The sequence below is a fragment of the Asparagus officinalis genome, chromosome 8, assembly GCF_001876935.1.
Source record: "Asparagus officinalis chromosome 8, Aspof.V1, whole genome shotgun sequence".
NCBI classification, from domain to species: domain Eukaryota; kingdom Viridiplantae; phylum Streptophyta; class Magnoliopsida; order Asparagales; family Asparagaceae; genus Asparagus; species Asparagus officinalis.
In genome coordinates this window covers 23914461-23932484 of record NC_033801.1, presented here as the reverse complement: position 1 = coordinate 23932484, position 18024 = coordinate 23914461, and the positions used below count along the sequence as shown (strand labels likewise).

Genomic DNA, 18024 nt, shown 5'->3' with positions numbered 1-18024 from the left:
ATCCGTATCCAAGATGAACAAGCAGATATGAATATGGTAAACAACATATCCGAGTCGTATCTAGACCGAGTGCAACCCTAGTATTCGCTCATTGTACCAGCGCAAACTAGTTAATTATCTTATGGGTCCTATCCTTGCACTACAGTTGATCAGCATAAAGCAGCAAATCAGACATCAAGCAAAATTGCGCGATGCTAGGAAACCAGAAGTACATAAAACACCCAAACAAACCAACACAAAAGGAGATAGCTGGTCCTAAAATTTTGGATACAAGTAAAATGCATTCTCCAGTGATTCAAAACCATTGGACATAGTAGCAGTCAAAGAAGCATAACATTACCTCCAAACAGCTTTACATTTATACATGCAACCTGTTTAATACCATAGTAGCAGTCCACATTCTCCAGGAATTGATGCACGAAGAGTAGGAACAAATTGCAGCTTAACCAAACAGTACACATGACATAGTTGAACAAGACATGGAACAGTTTCAGAATTGTCCACGGGTCAATGAAAGTATAATCTGATGACTGCCAAAAAGTCGGCGACCAATTGCCACAACCATTTTAACTACAGATCTGAAAGCACGCTCAACTCAGTGAATACTAAGCCTATCATCCATCATATTCCCCTTGAGCAAACTTATTCTCCGGGTAGAATACAGCCACCACTTGATTACCGCCAAATTTCCTCCCGTTCAACCCTACCTTAGCCTTAGTAGATCCATCAGTATCCGCATATTCCAAGAACACCTACAAAGAAAGAAGAGATGTATGGATTATGTAAATAAATACAGTAAAAGCTTAAGGATTGATTATGGAAGAATTATAAGAAATCTCTCAAACGGTACCAGTGTGGAATAAGAAAACAACATATAAGAATGTTCCCATGCTTTTACCTTTCCAACTCCAGGAGCAAACTCCCCATTTGGGTCTGGACGAGGAATTACTACATTCACCAATTTACCTGCACATTCACAATGAGCACGAATTCCGAGGAAAATTTTAAACTTCAAAAACAAAAGTGAAACTTATAAGCACATCAACAAAGAAAGACTAAAATATAGCTGTATGCAGGCCAGGTCAGCAAGAACATTAAGCTTGAAGATATAATGACAAACAAGATTTTCTCTAATTTTATAAGTGGTACATGCAGGACAATTCCACAGAGAAGAACTTTACTAATAGAGAACAATCAACAAATTTTGACTGATTGTCTACTCACCGTATTTCCCACCCTCTCCCCTCATGTCCTCCAAAATGTCTTCATATTCCTCATCATCTTTCAATTCGTCTGGATTAACCACCTCTGTTAAGCACACCACTTTTGTCGGAAGACTACCTGCTTGATACACCATTTTCTGCGACAAATGATAAAACACACATGAGAACAAGTTCATTATTTTTAACTCAATTAAAATAGAGCCGATAATGGATCCATGCCAGAGGTTTCAAAGTATGACAAAATTTGAACTATAACCTGCGTGGGATTTCATAAAAACAAGGGGCTTAAAACTTATTATTGCAAACTGACTTACCTCAGACATAGGGAAATTTTTCTTGTATGGCATAATCGGATGTCATAAATAAAAAACAAATGGTTAAAGAAAAACCAGAAAGCACGTGTTTCGAAAGAAAGCAGATTCTATTTAGAAGGATAACGTTATTGAAGATTTTCTAAGCTAACAGATCAAGTAAACTTTGCATACCTGCAATGCCACCTGTTGTTGTGCATGTAATAATACACTTTCTTGTTCTGGTCTAGGCTGCACGGCACCCTGGTTTGCACGCCTAACAGTAAGTGTTTTATCTCCCATCTTAATGCCATTAAGAGCTGCACATGCAATATCTGTGACGGAGAGATCTTGGTATACACAGAAGGCATAGCCTTTTGAGTTTCCAGTTTCACGGTCCTTGACAAGATCAAAACCTCTTAGTGGCCCAAAAGACTCAAGCAACTCCCTTACTTGTGCTTCAGTAAAATAGTATGGAAGCCCTCCTACAAAAATACGATCAGGCCCCTCTAACCCACCAGCAGAACCAGGCGTCAGTCCAACAGCTGCAAGATTGAGATTCGGATTTGGCTGGCTTGGGCCAAGTGCAGCAGCCAGAGAAGGGTTGTAGTCACTTGGTCTTCTAACTTTTACCGGTGCCCCCTGAATAGAACAGAAACAGTCAACTATAAGACCGGAAAACTAGTAGCATCTTATATACGGAAAGCAATAGATCTGTGCATAGCTATTTGATGTTACGAAACTACAAACCTCAAATATGATTCCATCCAAGGCCATTGCATTGCTTGCCTCTTCAACGGACCTCATTTCCACAAAAGCAAACTTCTTTTCGTGGTTTATATATACATTAACAACAGCATCACCTTCAGAGAACATGACAATTATTAGATAGCATGCACGGTAGGGGTAAACAATTGTACAGAGAAAAGCTAACCTGGACCAGCTGTGTTTCCTCCAATCGCAGACATAACATGGCTAAAAAATGTTGCAACCGACTGTAGACAAACATTTAAAGAAAAATATCAGATTGAAACATCGACATCTAGCAAGAAAAAGGAGAGAGAAATAAAAAAGAAAAAAAACAAATGAAAACGAATCAAGACCGTCTTTCACTGAATTGCCTAAAAGCATTAAACATGAAAAAGAAAATTCAAACTTGTCATAGATCATTATCATATGAAAAGAGACTACAACTGATACCATCACATGACAAAAGCCAAAATAACTAAAAAAATGTTACACACTTGCCGACAAAATGTGATTATTCAAACTATGAATGCACAAACTCGAAAGGATTTTCAGATGTGGATAAACATAAAAGAACACTAAACACTCAAAATGGTGAATGAAATATTTTTAGACTAGAAGGATGTGAATTCATACTCAGATCAGGCACCCACTTAATTAATTAATTATTTTTTATTTTTTTATAAGAAAGTAGAGAAGCAACCACTTAAATTTGAATCTACAATCCACGTGATCATGATGCAACAGACACTGCTTCAAACAACATCAGACAGTGCATGTAAATAGGTAAATTGCTAAATATGAGATTGAGCACTTTAAATCAATTCACTCACTTCATGATGCCTAAACTCAAAGATGCACAAATCTTAAGACTGAACAAATATATGAATGGACAACTATAGGACCACAGATTAGAATGCACAATTGCACAGACATGTTTAGACTAAAACAAATTTGAGTGAATATCTCCATAAACAAAAGTTAAACTATCAACCTTGCGCAATATAAACAACGCAAAGAGCCTTCCTAGTTCCAAACATAATATGTAGCTCCACATAAGCTAAATAGACATATAAGTTGTTAAAAGTTAATCCGATCAACATAATTAGTAGCAACACTTTATCAAGCATGCTAGCAAAAAAGTGTGTAAAGTTCTGTACATCTTAAAGTCTGCTTTGATATATTTATTTTATCTTAAGACAGTTTCTAAACCAGCAGATACCAATTTACTATATGAACTATCTTTTCAACAGCATCATAAGAATCCAATTTGACCATTCAACATAAATAGGATGATAACTGATAAGCAGCGTAACTATGAATGGTATGTGGCATCATATATGTACACACACACAAATTTTGCGTTAAAAATAATGAACTACAATACAGACCCCAGAGCCAGCTTAACTGACCGTTTTATGATATCCCAAGGTGTAAGTTTTTCAGCTAAACATTGAACTGCCAAAACAAATGGCCAGATTGAAAAAGCACTTGCAAGTTAGAGATCATACAAAATGCAATATTATAAACAAAAAATCACTGGTACACAAACAAACAATGAGAGATTAAAAAAATCAAGGCATAAAAAAAGGGTGTTACCTGCTCATTAGCAGTAGGAGAAAGGCCACCTACATACACACGTCGTGCATGGCGAGTTGCCTGTGATTAACAAACCTATGTTAATGACATGAGTTATATATTAAAAAACTGTCATTGAACTGCATATCAGACGGTCGTACCTGCTGAGTCATTGCCTGCACTGGCATTAAAGAAATAGCTGGGAACTGGCACAAAAGCAAAGATGTTAGAATAGGTTCTTCTCTTAAATTACATTTTATATGAAACCAGATGCCCTTAGAAAAAACCAAAAGGATTCTCCATGAGTCAGGAAGCATACCTGCCCAGGTGTCATATTATTGAGCATGTTTGGGAACATTCCAGGCACAGCAGGTGCTGCACCAGTTACCTGGCCTGTGAATAAAATTCAAGCTATATTACAGCATATAATACATCAAATATTATAGTAAGTAGCAGAAATATGTGTACAGCATCATCTTTATAGTCTTCATGAGTAGGGAGATATGCTTGGCTTCCCTACGAGTTTACCAAAAAAACAAAAGAACTTATTATTTTGAACTATTGGATGAAATATTTGTAAGACTACCAAAAATGAAATAGTTGCCCGTTGAAGAAGAACAAGATCCATCAAACCCGGGTCCTCGTACATTAAAGCTACAGAAGTCGGGGCTCATGCCCATTGGCACCACACTGGAACAAGTTGCCCAATATTGCCTTCTTATAACAAGATTACACAGAAAACAAACAAACAACAAAGACAAGAAAACAACCAAAAAAACCATGCTCAGTTTCAGAACAACGTTATTAAAATAAAAAACATACATATATTTAATCCAAATATTCAGATCAAGTTGCCAGTACCAACCAAGTTATGTTAGTTGTCATATTAACTCTAGTTTAATTAACAGCATGCATTACGATCTAGAAGTTAATTGCTTGCATATTAGAGTTACTATGTACACAGATAAATGTACCTGGAACTGTGACACCAGGCATCAGCGCGGATGCAGGAGGAGCCATGTCAAAGCCACTGATTCTTTTACTGCACAATTAAAACAAAACTAGGTAAGAATATTAGTGATTGGCACTATTGCAAACAGGAGTAACTAAGTAATGAACCATGATAAACTTCTATTTGAACATAGACATATCCATCAGAAGAATTATGTGACGTTGTGAACGCGAGTCATATTATATCTAATCGTACCATCAAGCAATTTCTATTTGCTACGGTCAGATACATCCATGTCAAACACCGCCAACATCCTAAACATCCATTCATCAATTACTAAAGCACACAAGGAAGACTATAGCATAATGGGACATATAAGTATACTGCAAAGCTATATGGTAAGTTGCATTTGTGTTTTTTTCTTCTATTGTGATGAATATGAATATATATATATTTTATTCAAGCGTACATGTGAAGATATTAACTCCTTCTAAGAAGCACGGATACTTATGAAGTCATCTCGTGTCAAACTCTATTTGTATCTTGCCATGTCAGACACTTCTTGTGTATCTTTGCTGTTCCATTTGTGCATCAGTATAGCATGTTGTGTCACATTCATGGCTCTGTTCATGCAACATTAATTATATATCCATTTTTTATCAAAAAAACAAACCAACTTTGATTGAAATATACCTAACATTAGTAAGCATCGCTCACAATGAAAGAAAAATGAGCTCATATTCACTATGACACAATGTTACTTTAATTTGTCAAACTATGACCTTTCATATATTTGGACATGTATTCAATGATTTACATATTGATCTGGATGTTCGGGATAGTTAATCATTCTCCTATTTATGAGAGATGCCTTCGAACCAGTATGTTCAATAGTAGGTCAACAATTTCATCACCTTCATATTTTTGCAAGTCAACTTGACTACACATGATATGGACAAAAAAAATTGGCCAATCCAAGCTCCATTAAAAGAACACTGCAGCAGCTTAAAATTTTAAGCTTCAAAAAAAGGAAAAGATATATAGCAGCGACTTGATGAATTTAAGAACTAAAGGAAAGTTTCCACCATTTAGATACACAATGAGGAGCATGTAACAAAGTTTTACCTCTTTGACCTTGACCGAGAGCGAGATCTTGATCTATGACTAGATCTAGCTTTTGACCGAGATCGAGATCTATGCCTGTGCCGGCTTTCTCTATCTCTATCATAATCCCTATGCCTGAAATAGCCAAGAAAGTAAAGAAATTGAGAAATAAAACCTTCTATCCCATAGAGTATACAAAATGATAAGCATCTCAAAAATATTCACAATAAAAAAATAAAAAAATAAAAAAAGGAAGAGGCAACAAACACATGCAGGCATGAGGAAAGAATTGATGCATCTAGCCTTCTGCAGTACATGTACGCAATGCCTAAAAATATATGTTTATTATTTCCTAACTAACAAGAACTTAACATTACAAAGCGATAAGCATCTCAAGTTATACGACAAGTATAGTAAAAGCCTCAAACGTCGCAAAAGAAAACTATGATGTCATAGCAACTATCAATCTGCAATACAACTGGCATTGTCAATCTCCATAAGGTCCTACCTTATATGCTCGACTTAAGTTACTAATTGTGGTTGAAACACAAAGAAATTTAGAATAAAAGAATTAATTTGACAGAATACATGTGGTTTTAAACTGTCCAATTTCATGAACAAGAAAATCAAATTCCTACATTAATAGCATCACATATAAAGATAACATAATTTATGTTTATGACTGATAAAACATTTCTATTAATAAATGAATGAATTTGAGGACACTGATCAATGCATTGTTCAAAAAAAAGTAACTTGAAACAGAAACTACTCTTTTTACCTGTCACGCTCTCGACTATGGTGACGCTCAAGATCATCATCTCGGCTGCGATGACGATCCCTCCTATCACTTCTTTCCCTGTCTCTATGATCCCTGTGATGACGATCACGATCTCTATCCCTGTCTCGGTCCCTATCTTTGTCACGGTCTCTGTCTCTATCACGATCCCTTTCCCTGTCTCTGCTCTTTGAGGACCCTCTTTCACAGTCACGAGAATCATGCTGCAGTCGAAGGATGGTGCAGGTGAGGGATCAATGAAAAGCAAGTGCAACACAATTACATAACATCTATTAACAACAAATTCCTTAGCATTCGACTTTATAATGGCAATGTTTTCACAGGAGTCGTGACCAAATTTTCTTCCATTACAAAGCATTATGCAAATGCAAAGAATGAATCTTTGCGAATAATCAAAACCGGATAAACCAAATTTGAATCTCAAAGAATAGTGTAAAGTAGCACAAAAGGATCAAAGACTTAAAAAATAAAGCACTGCTGCATAAAATCAAAATGAAAATAAAGGAAAAAATGTTAAAGATGTTGGACATTTCCACTCATAAAAGCTTGTTTTTGAAGGGAGGTAACCAAAATCTGTAATAAACCTCCAATGGCTCTCCATTCAGTCAATGTGAGATCACATGTACCTTAACTTACAATCGCCCTTCTGCAGAATTATCGCGCCCGCGTGGCGCTAGCTTAGCCCTAGTCTACCCCCCCCACCCCCCCCACCCACCCCACCCCACAGAACACTAAAATACGATTTTCACACCTGTCAACTTGCACTAAACTATTCTTGCGACAAAATTCTTCCTTCGAGTTCGAAAGCACGGATTAGACTCTGTGATATAATTTGTAGGAGAACTGGAGAAGTGCATCCCAAAAGCTGGCTGATAATCGAAGAGGAACCTAAATATTCTTAACAACCTGAACTCCTTCAACAGAAAAACATATAATTCTAATTTCTAGCTAAAACCAAAATAATTTCTTCACAAATCTCAAGATGCAATTAGCTAACCAAACAAAGCTTAAATCAATAAAAAAAACCATAGGCCATTTTCTTAAACTCTATCCAGCACATAAAATGCAAACCAATAATTACTGCAACAAAGGACCCTAATTAACCTCTTCAAATCCCTACATCACCCATTAAATGACCAAAAAATCTATGGTTCTCTACAAATATAAATGCGAATTTAGCAAATCAAGAGATATAGGGCCAAATTTGTCCGACCTGAGATCCTAGGAAATCGCCCATGCATCGAAACCGCTTGCTCCTATGGATGAAGGAGGCAGGCCCTCGCCGTAGTCGTTGCGTATCCGCCTCCGTTCCCTTCGTACTCTCTCTTCGTACTTCCGCCATCGGTGTAATGACTGCCCTCCTCTTTCTATGAAATTTCTCTCTCCGCTTCCTCTCTCACCGCCCGGGCAAACTGAGCGCTAGCGGTTTTCTGCGTTTTCCGGTCTTTAGAAGGGCGAGCAGACCGCTGCTATATAGATAGCCACGTTAGAAGCGGAGAGAGAAATCTTCGAATAGAAAGAGCGAGCAGTCAATTTAACGCATGGCGGATAGCCTACGAAGAGAGAACGAAGGGAACGGAGGATGCCGGATACGCCAAAACGACTACGGGCGAGGGCCTCTCCCCCCTTCATCATTTAGGAGCCAGCGTTTCGATGGACATCGGGGTTCTAGATCTCAGGTCCAAATTGTTGGCCCTATATCTCTTTGATTTTCTTAAATTTCGCTTTATTTGTAGAGACATAAATTTTTGCGTCATTTAATGGGCTGAGTTTTAGGGGATTTTGAAGAGGTTATTAGGCAGTCTTTTGTTGCCAGCTAATATTGTCCTTTGCAATTTATGTCATGGATAGAGTTTAAGATGGGCCTTGGTTATTTTTATTGATTATAGCTTTGTTGCCGTTAGCTAATTGATCTTGAAGATTTGCTGCAAGAATTATTTTGCGTTTTAGCTAGAAATTAGATTTATATGTTGTTCTGGTTGATGGAGTCAGGTTGTTAGATTATTTAGGTTCCTACTTGCCATTTATAGCCAGCTTTTGGGAGCTGACTTCTCCATTCTTCTACAAAAGCTATATCACAGAGTCTATCCGTGCTTTCGAACTCGAAGGAGAATTTTGTCCAAGCATAGTTTAGGTGCAAAAGCTTGAAGGCTGCTGAAATCGTCTATTTTATGTCGTCGGGTCTTGGTGCCGCGGTGGCGGGTGGGGTGCGGGGGGGGTGGGGGGGGTAGACCTAGGCGCTAAGCTAGCCCACGCGCGGCGGATTATTTCTGCCAGAAGGGGCGATTGCTAAGTTAAGCGTACATGTGATCTCACATTGACTGAATGCGAGAGCCATTGGAGCGTTTATTACAGATTTTGCGTTACCTCCCTTCAAAAACAAGCTTTTATGAGTGGAAATGTCCCAAACATCTTTAACATTCACTTTCCCTTTATTTTCATTATGTGTTTATGCAGCAGTGCTTTATTTTTAAGTCTTTGATCCTTTTGTGCTACTTTACACTATTCTTTGAGATTCAAATTTGCGGTATTATCCGGTTTTGATTATTCCCTCGCCCACAAGCATGGTCATTTCTTTGCATTTGCCACTAGATTGCTTGTAATGGAAGGAAAATTTGGTCACCGATCCTGTGAAATCATTGCCATTATAAAGTCGAGATCTAAGGGAATTTGTTTCGTATAATAGATGCCTAGTAGTAACATGATCGCTGTTGCAACCTTACCCTCTCTGTGAATCCTGATCCCTCACCTTGCACCAATCCTTCGACTGCAGCCAGGTGATATCTCGCTGACTGTGAAAGAGGCGCTCCTCCAAGCCGAGACCCGAGCAGACCCGAGGGGAAAGGATCGTGATAGCAGGACCAGGACGCTGACAAAGATAGGCGACCGCAGACACGGACATAGAGATCGTTGATCGTCATTTCACAGGATCATAGAGACAGCCGGGGAGAAAGAAGTGATAGGAGGGATCGTCATCCGCCTGAGCCGAGATGATGATCTTGAGCCGCTGCGCGACATAGCATCGACGACGCGAAGCGTGACAGGGTAAAAATAGTAGTTCTGTTTCAAGCTTACTTTTTTTTGAACAATGCATGCATCGAGACTCGTGCACCTCAAATTCATTCATCTTATTAATAGAATGTTACCTCAGGTCCCAGATTCCAGAACACTACGGTTTATGTATCTTTATATGTGCTTGCTGATAATGTAGGAGATCCGATATGATTTTCTTGTTCATGAAATTGACAGTTTCACAAGAACCCAGCATTGTTATTGCTGCTCAAATTAATTCTTTTTTCTAAAATTTCTTTGTGTTTCAACCACAATAGCTAACTGTAAGTCGAGCACTCGAATAAGGTCACGGTTGCTTCATGGAGATTGACAATGCCAGCTCCTCGGTATTGCAGATGATATTGCTATGACATCATTAGTTTCTTGCGACACGTGACTCCTCGTGATCGGGGCTTTTTACTATACTGTCGCGTATAACTTGAGATGCCGGACCCGTTGGCCTTATCGCTTTCGGTAATCGTTAAGTTTCTTTGTTAGTTACGGAAAATAATAAACATATATTTTAGGCCCAAGTTGCAGTGACATGTACTGCTCTAGAAGGCGTAGGATCGCCTCAATTCGTCTTCCTCATAGCCCTGCATGCTCCTACTTTTGTTGCCCTCCTGACCTTTTTTTAGTTTGTGGTTTATTTTATTTGTGAATATTTTTGAGCCCCGGCCCACCGAGATGCTTTGACTCATTTTGTATACTCTATGCCGAGCATTATAGCTAAAGGTCTCTACCTTTCTCAATTTCTTGTACTTTCTTGGCCTATTCAGGAATAGGATCATGCGATAGAGATAGAGAAGCCGCACAGCATAGATCTCGACCGTACTTGCGGTCAAAAGCTCCAATCTAAGTCCGTGAGATCCCCGAAATCCTCGCCTCTCGGTCAAGGTCAAAGAGGTTAAATACTTGTTACATGCCTCCCATTGCTGTATCTATATATCGGTGGAAACGTTCCTTTAGTTCTTAAATTTCATCAAGTCGCTCCCGACCCGTTTGCATGATGATATCTTTTCCTTTTCCAAGGCTAACAAATTTTCAAGCTGTGCTGGCAGTGTTCTTTTAATGGGCTTGGATCTCGCCGCCAAATTTTTTTGTCCATATCAGCTTGTGTAGTCAAGTTGACTTGCAAAATGATGAACGGTGATTGAAATGTTGACCTACTATTTTCCGCAGACCAAAAGAAATCATACTGGCTCCGGCAAAGGCCATCTCTCATAAATAGGAGAAGTGGTGCATTAACTATGCCCGCACATCCAGTTCAATATCCGACCGAACCCTCGATAGTGCATTGAATACATGTCCAAATATATGCAAAGTCACGTCACTGTATCGACAAATTAAAGCTAACATTGTGTTCATAGCTGAATATTTTAGCTCAATTTTTCTTCATTGTGAGCGATGCCCTTACTAATGTTTAGGTATATCTTCCAATCAAAGTTGCGTTTGTTTTTTTTTCATAAAAAAATGGCTATATAATTAATGTGCATGACAGAGCCATGATGTGACACAACATGCCTATACTGATGCACAAACTGGAAACGAGTCTTAAGTGACACCCAAAAGAAGTGCGCCTGACCCTCTGACAGGCAAGATCGAAATAGAGTTTGACACGAGATGACTTCATAAGTATCCGTGCTTCTTAGAGCGAGTTTAATAATCTCACATGTACGCTGAATAAAATATATATATATTCATATTCATCACAATAGAAGAAAAAAACACAAATGGCAACTTACCATATAGCTTTGCCAGGTATACTTATATGTCCCATTATGCTACTACGTGACTTCCTTGTGTGCACTTTGTAGTTAATTGTGGAATGAATGGATGTTCTAGGCGCATGTTGGCGGTGTTGACCCCTGCGTCTGATCTCGGACTCGTATGCAAATAGAAATTGCTTGCCTGGTGGACGATTTCAGGAGTGGTATTTAATACTTGACTCGCGCTCCTATCACAACGTCCACATAATTCTTCTATGCGATTGTCTATGTTTCAAATGAAGAATTGTCTGGTTAGTCATGCGCTTCATTACTGTAGTTACTCCCTGTTTCGCAATAGTGCAATTTTCCCCCTGAAATATTCTTACCTAGTTTTGTTTTTAATTGCTGCCAGTAAAAGAATCAGTGCGCTTTGACATGGTCCTCCTGCCATCGCCGCTGACCATGCCTCGTGCGGTGTCACAGTCTCCAGGTACATTTATACTGTGTACATTAGTAACTTCTAATATGCCAAGCACACCGATTAACTTCTAGCATCGTAATGCCATGCTGTTAAATTAAACATAGAGTTAATATGACAACTAACATAACTTCGCTGTTGAGCCGTCTGGCAACGTTCTTGATCTGAATATTTGGATTAAAACGATATATGTATGCTTTTTTATTTTAATAACGTTGTTCTGCAAACTGAGCCATGGTTTTTCTTGGTTTTTTCTTGTCTTTGTTGGTTTGTTTGTTTTCTGCTGTAATCTTGTTATAGAAGCCCAATATTGGCAACTTTTCCAGTGCTGCCGTGCCACGTAGTGGGCACCTGAGCCCGACTTCCGGACTTGCTGTAGCTTTACGAATCGTCCGGGGAGGCAACCGGCGTTTGATGGATCTATTGTCCTCTTTCCCTCCAGACGGCACGGCAACTATTGTGCGACCACGTGGTTTTGGTCGGTTCTTACAATATATTTCAATCCAATAAGTGTCAAATAATAAGCTTCTTCTGTTTCCGTTTTCTGTGGTTCGCGGATACAGGATCTCGTAGGGCAACCAAGCATATCTCCCTACTTCATGCCGACAACGGACTTTGATAAAGGATGATGCCCGCCCGTGCTACGACATATTTCTGCTACTACTATTATATTTTGATGTATTATATGCTGTAATATAGCTTTGAATTTTATTCACAGGCCAGGTAACCCCGAAAATGGTCTGCAGCACCTGCTGCTGCCTGGAATGTTCCCAAACTATGCTCAATAATATGACACCTGGGCTAGGTATGCCTTCCTTACTCATGGAGAATCCTTTTGTGTTTTTTTCTAAGGGCATACTGGTTTCATATATATAACATGTAATCTTAAGCAGCAAGAACCCTATTCTAACATACTTTTGCTTTTGTGCCACGTCCCAGCTATTTTCTTCAATGGCAGCTGCAGGCAATTGACTCAGCAGGTGCGACCCCCGTGACACCGTCTGATATGCAGTTCCGAAAGCAGCTTTCTGATTCAATACTGATTTAACTCATGTCATTAACATAGGTTTGTAATCACAGCGCAACGTCGCCCGGACCGCCGACGTGTGTATGTTAGGTGGCCTTTCTCTTCTGCTAATGAGCAGGTAACACCTTTTTTATGCCTTGATTTTTTTAATCTCTCATTGTTTGGTTGGTGCTACCAGTGATTTTTTGTTTATAATATTGCATTTTCGCCTGATGATCTCACCTAACTTGCAGAGTGGCTCGGTTTCCCTCTGGGATGTGATCTCTCCTCGCGTTCGAATGTTTTAGCTGAAAAACTACACCTCCGGAGACTATCATAAAACTGTCAGTTAAGCTGGCCTCTGGCGAACCGGCTTGTGCTGTATTGCTAGTTCACTTAGTCCTCTACCCTGCGCAAAATTGTTGCCGACCGTGGGCCGGCGGACGACCGTGCCGCTAGACCCGTGCCGGACCACCGTGCTGACCCGATCGTGTGTGTGTGTGTTACATATATGGATGCCACATACCATTCATAGTTACGCCGATGCCACCTCTGATATTCAGCTTATCCGAGATACCTATCTTTGACTAGCTGATTGATGGTCAAATGGTTATGTCCTCGTGACCTCATTGGATGCTGTGAAAAGATAGTCTCACGATATAGTTAAATGTCGGATCCTGCTGGCTTTAGTGTTAGCCCCGACATCCGTGAGCACCATCTTTCGAATTCTGTAGCGCGAACGAAGCCTTTCCTAGCTTCAGCTTGAAACTAGCGTACTTAGAGTAATGAATCACAGAAATATATCAAGCAGACTGTTAAGATGCTCCGAGAGCAAGAACTTTACGAGCAGTTTTGGTCTGAGCTAGCCATGCATTGATAAGAGTGACCGTGTGACCCTACCTCAGTGTTCATTCGGACTCGAACGCTCTTGCAATCGGGACGCGGATTAACTTTAACAACTTATATGTCCTTATTTAGCTGTATGCTGGGAGCTACTATAGTTATCGTTTTGGAACTACGGATGAGGCTCTTTGCGTTGTTTATATGCCGCCAAGGGCTTGATAGTTTTCAACTTTCGTATTTTATGGAGATATTCACCTCAGAAATTCTCGGGTTTAGTTAAACATGTCTGTGCAATTGTGCATTCTAATCTGCTGGGTCCTATGTTTGTCCCATTCATATATTTGTTCGATCTTCAAGATTTGTGCATCTTTGCAGTTTATGATGCATCAAGTGAGGTGAACATTTGATTGTCACAACAAGTGTCTGCAATCTCGAGACTACTTTTAGCAATTTACCTATATTACTGCACTGCCTACTGATGTTGTTTGAAAGACCAGTCCGGCCTGTCGTGGCATCCATTGATCCTGTGGATGTTAGATTCAAATTAGAGTGCGTTTGCTTCTCCTACTTCCTCTGATAACTCCGATGAATAACTAAAGAATAATTATCCAGTATCCCAGTTGTGAAAGTGGCGCTGCCTGATCTGAGTATGAATTCCACATCCCTGATCGTAGTCCTAAAAATATTTCAATTGTCACCATTTTGAGCCGACCGTGCCGACCGTGGGCGACCCGAGTGTGTTTAGTGCTTCTTTTATGTTTATCCACATCTCCCCATCCTTGTCGACGTTTGTGCATTTCACGTAGCCCTTCGTGAATAATCCGGACATTTGGTCGGCACCGGATGGTGTAACATTTTCACGGTTACCGTTGGTTGGCTTTTGTCATGATCCGAGTATCATGTTGTAGTCTCTTTTCATATGATACATGATCTATGACAAGTTTGAATTTTCGTTATTCCATTGTTTAATGCTGTTTAGGCCCCCAATCAGCTGAAAGACGGCTTGGATTCGGTTTCTCATTTTGTTTGTTTTTGCGAGTCCTTTCTGATGTTCTGCGTTCTCCTTTTTCTTGCTAGATGTCGATGTTTCACTGATATTTTTCTTTAAATGTTTGTCTACAGTCGGCCTGATGCAACAATTGTTTATAGCATGTCCCACCGTATGTCTGCGCATTGGCAGGAAACACAGCTGGTCCAGGATGTAGCTTTTCTTCTGGGTACAATTGTTTGTGTACCCTACCGTGCATCCCGCCTAGTCCTAATTAGATTAGTCATGTCTTCTCGGAAGGCTGGATGCTGTTGTGTAATGATATATATAAACCCCACGGAGAACCGACGACTTCGCCTTTTTGTGGAAATGCAGGTCCAGTTGGAAGAGGCAAGCTAGATTCAATGGCGCATTGGTGGAATCATATTTGCAGGTTGAGTTTGCCTTAACGACTCCAGCTATAAGCTCATGCACAACAGATCCTGACCTGGTGTGGCTTTCCCGGCGTCGACCCATTGCCAGATCTTTTTCCGAAGTACACGACCTATAAGATGCCTACGCTAGCTTTAGGCCGCGTACTTATAGTTGACTGCTTTCTGCTTCTAATTCAGGGGCACAACGTAAAAGTTAGATGAGACCAATGACTACAACCCTTTCTCTGCTGCTGCACTTGCCCAAGCCAAGCCAAAATCCGAATCTCAATCTTGCAGCTGTTGGACTGCACGCCTCTGGTTCCCTGCGGTGCCCGCTGCCGTGGGTTTTACGAGGGCGCCTGATCGTATTTTTTTGTTTAGGAGGGCCTGTCACATACTATCTGATTACCTGAACACAAGTAAGGCGATTTTGCTTGAGTCTTTTGTGTGGGCCGCGACCACCTAACAGGTTTTGATCTGTGGTCGACCGAGGAGCACCGTGAAAACTGAACTCAACAAGGGCTATGCCTTCTGTGCTATGACGCGAGACGTGAGTCTCTCGCGTCACAATATCCGATGCATGTGCAAGCTCTCAAGTAGGCGCGTGTGCAGAGCCGAATGGGCTTGATAATAGCGCGTGTGACTGTTTGAGGCGTACGACCGTGGCACGAACCAGCCGACCGTGGCCGCTCGACGTGCGCCGGACCGTGCCGCGGCCGACCGTGCGACGACTGTCGACCGACGTGCGACGGCAGCGTGAGCGACCGAGCGTGCGACCGACCGTTGCCGACCGACCGTGGCCGACTTACCGTGGCCGACCGTGCCGCGGCCGACCGGCGGCTGGCGCTGCCTGACCGGCCTCGACCGACCGTGCGACGTGGCGAGCCGACCGTCTGGCCCACCGTGAGCGGCGACGGGACCGTGCCGGACGGACCGTGCGACGGACCGTGCGACCCGACCGTGTAGACCGAGAAACACAGAAAGTGTATGATTAACGAGCCGACAACGACACTATGAGCACGGACCGCGTGTCGGCCATGCGACAGCGACGCGGTCAGACCGTGCCGCGCTCGAGCCGTGCGACCGCAGCGGATTGCAAAGATCTGATACCCTGATGCGTATCCTGTTGTAGCTTTAGAAACATGTCTAGGCTCAACGATTAACTTATGCCTTCTAAATAGAATCTGCCTCTTCTTTCGAAACGCAACGCTGCGAACCCTTGCTTGGTTTTCTCAGATTTAACCATTGTTTTTATTTTATGAACATCCGACCGGCCGATTAGCCCCAGATACCCGACCTTGCCCGAAACCGTGCGGAAAATTTCCCTATCTCCGAGGTGATCGGGTAAACGCTCCACGTTTGCACATTAATAAATGGTTTTAAGCCCTTGTTTTTACCTCGAAATCTCGACCGCCACGGCCATGGTACCGAATACCGAGTTCAAATTTGTCATACTTTGAAACCTCTGCATGATCCATTATCGGCCCTCTATTTTCCAAGATTCGACGGCGGACCGACCGTGACCGGCACGATGCGACCGAGCCGACCGACCGTGCGACCGACCGTGTCGACCGTGCCGCGTCGACCTCTGCGACCGTGCCGCTCGGACCGTGCGACCGGCCGAACCCGACCGAGCGAACGGGGACCGACACGTGCACGACCGTGCTCGACGGCGCTGCGGCACCGTGCCGACCGACGTGCGAACCGTGACCGGAACGACCGTGCGCTGACCGTGACCTACGACCGACCTCTGCGCATCGTTTCACCCAAAGCATCATCGCGGCCTAAGCATTGTTCGAAATTCACGAGTTCGTGAGGCTATTGCTAAAAAATAAGTTTCACGATTTTGTCCAACTTCGACGGATTCGTCCGATGGCAAATGACTCGGCGGAGTCAATTTCACGAATTTCGTGAGCTTGGAAAAAACCCTCACGAGAATTTTAGCTCACCTAATGTTGTGTATCGCTCATTTATCAGTTGTGTCCCCCGCAGGTGAAGACAATATAGGCGGGAAGTGCACAATATTTCCATGCGAGGTGTGTATCAAGCACGGTACTCTTCCGACAAAAGTGCGGTCTGTGAGCTAGTTAAGCCCATTGTTTCTCATGACATACTCTTTGTCAGTTTCGGTCCGTTTCGACCTTAACAGACCCGGTGGTTTAAATGCCAGGCGCAAAAAACTATCGTGCCAATTCTATAAGCACAACAATTTTCCATGGAGCTGTGATGGAATATGAAGACATTTGTAGGCCCATGGCATTTTGAAGCAATTTTCTTCTGTTTGGTCGGGTGTCGCGAAATTGTCGCAACCGACGCGGTTTCATGAGCTATTAGCCATTTGTTGACCAAGAGTATCTAGTGGCGATTGTTGGAGACGCCCCGTGTCAAAATATCTTTGCCGACATTCAAAAACCGAGATTTCATGAGCTATAACACTTCCTGTTTGACCCTTTCAGCGTTGCCCGGCGGCAAATATTTAGGCCGGATGAAATTTCGCCGATTTCATGGTTATAACCCATGGTTCCGACCGTTTCGGCCTGTTTCGACCTCGTGCGCGAATAACTTTTACTGGGAATTCAGAAATCGCGGAGATTTCATGAGGTTGCAAACCCATAGATTTTTGAACCCTTCTCCCCGGTTTGGCCGATGGTGCCGGAAATACGTCCGGTGGTAAACAATTAGGGCGGAGTTCCAAATTTTCGATGTGATTTCAGCTATGCGGTAGCACAAGTCAGTCAAAATTTGGCGCGCGGCGTGGGTGATGATTAGACCCATCTCTCACCTCATTGTTACCGACTGTAGGTACGAGCTTCAGACTTCTTTCGCACCGACAAGTTGTTGTC

The 18024-nt window shown here is 41.7% G+C and overlaps 1 protein-coding gene across 3 annotated transcripts in view; it reads right to left on the bottom strand.

Moving 5' to 3' along the window:
• The window catches only part of LOC109851334 (splicing factor U2af large subunit B-like), an 18279-nt gene continuing 546 nt past the window's right edge, over window positions 292-18024 (bottom strand). The window contains exons 2-13 of one of the 3 annotated variants that reach the window (XM_020421410.1): window positions 6676-6896; window positions 5916-6029; window positions 4813-4880; window positions 4158-4231; window positions 4000-4044; window positions 3860-3919; window positions 2448-2508; window positions 2264-2376; window positions 1709-2155; window positions 1225-1360; window positions 899-966; window positions 292-752 (exon numbers count right to left, since the gene is read on the bottom strand). In XM_020421410.1, coding sequence (XP_020276999.1) covers window positions 615-752; window positions 899-966; window positions 1225-1360; window positions 1709-2155; window positions 2264-2376; window positions 2448-2508; window positions 3860-3919; window positions 4000-4044; window positions 4158-4231; window positions 4813-4880; window positions 5916-6029; window positions 6676-6896 — 1545 coding nt within the window. In that variant the 3' untranslated portion in view covers window positions 292-614. Of the gene's footprint in view, window positions 753-898; window positions 967-1224; window positions 1361-1708; window positions 2156-2263; window positions 2377-2447; window positions 2509-3672; window positions 3719-3859; window positions 3920-3999; window positions 4045-4157; window positions 4232-4424; window positions 4553-4812; window positions 4881-5915; window positions 6030-6675; window positions 6897-18024 lie in introns of those variants that run through there. The other 2 variants (XM_020421411.1, XM_020421412.1) reach the window with 2 other exon arrangements.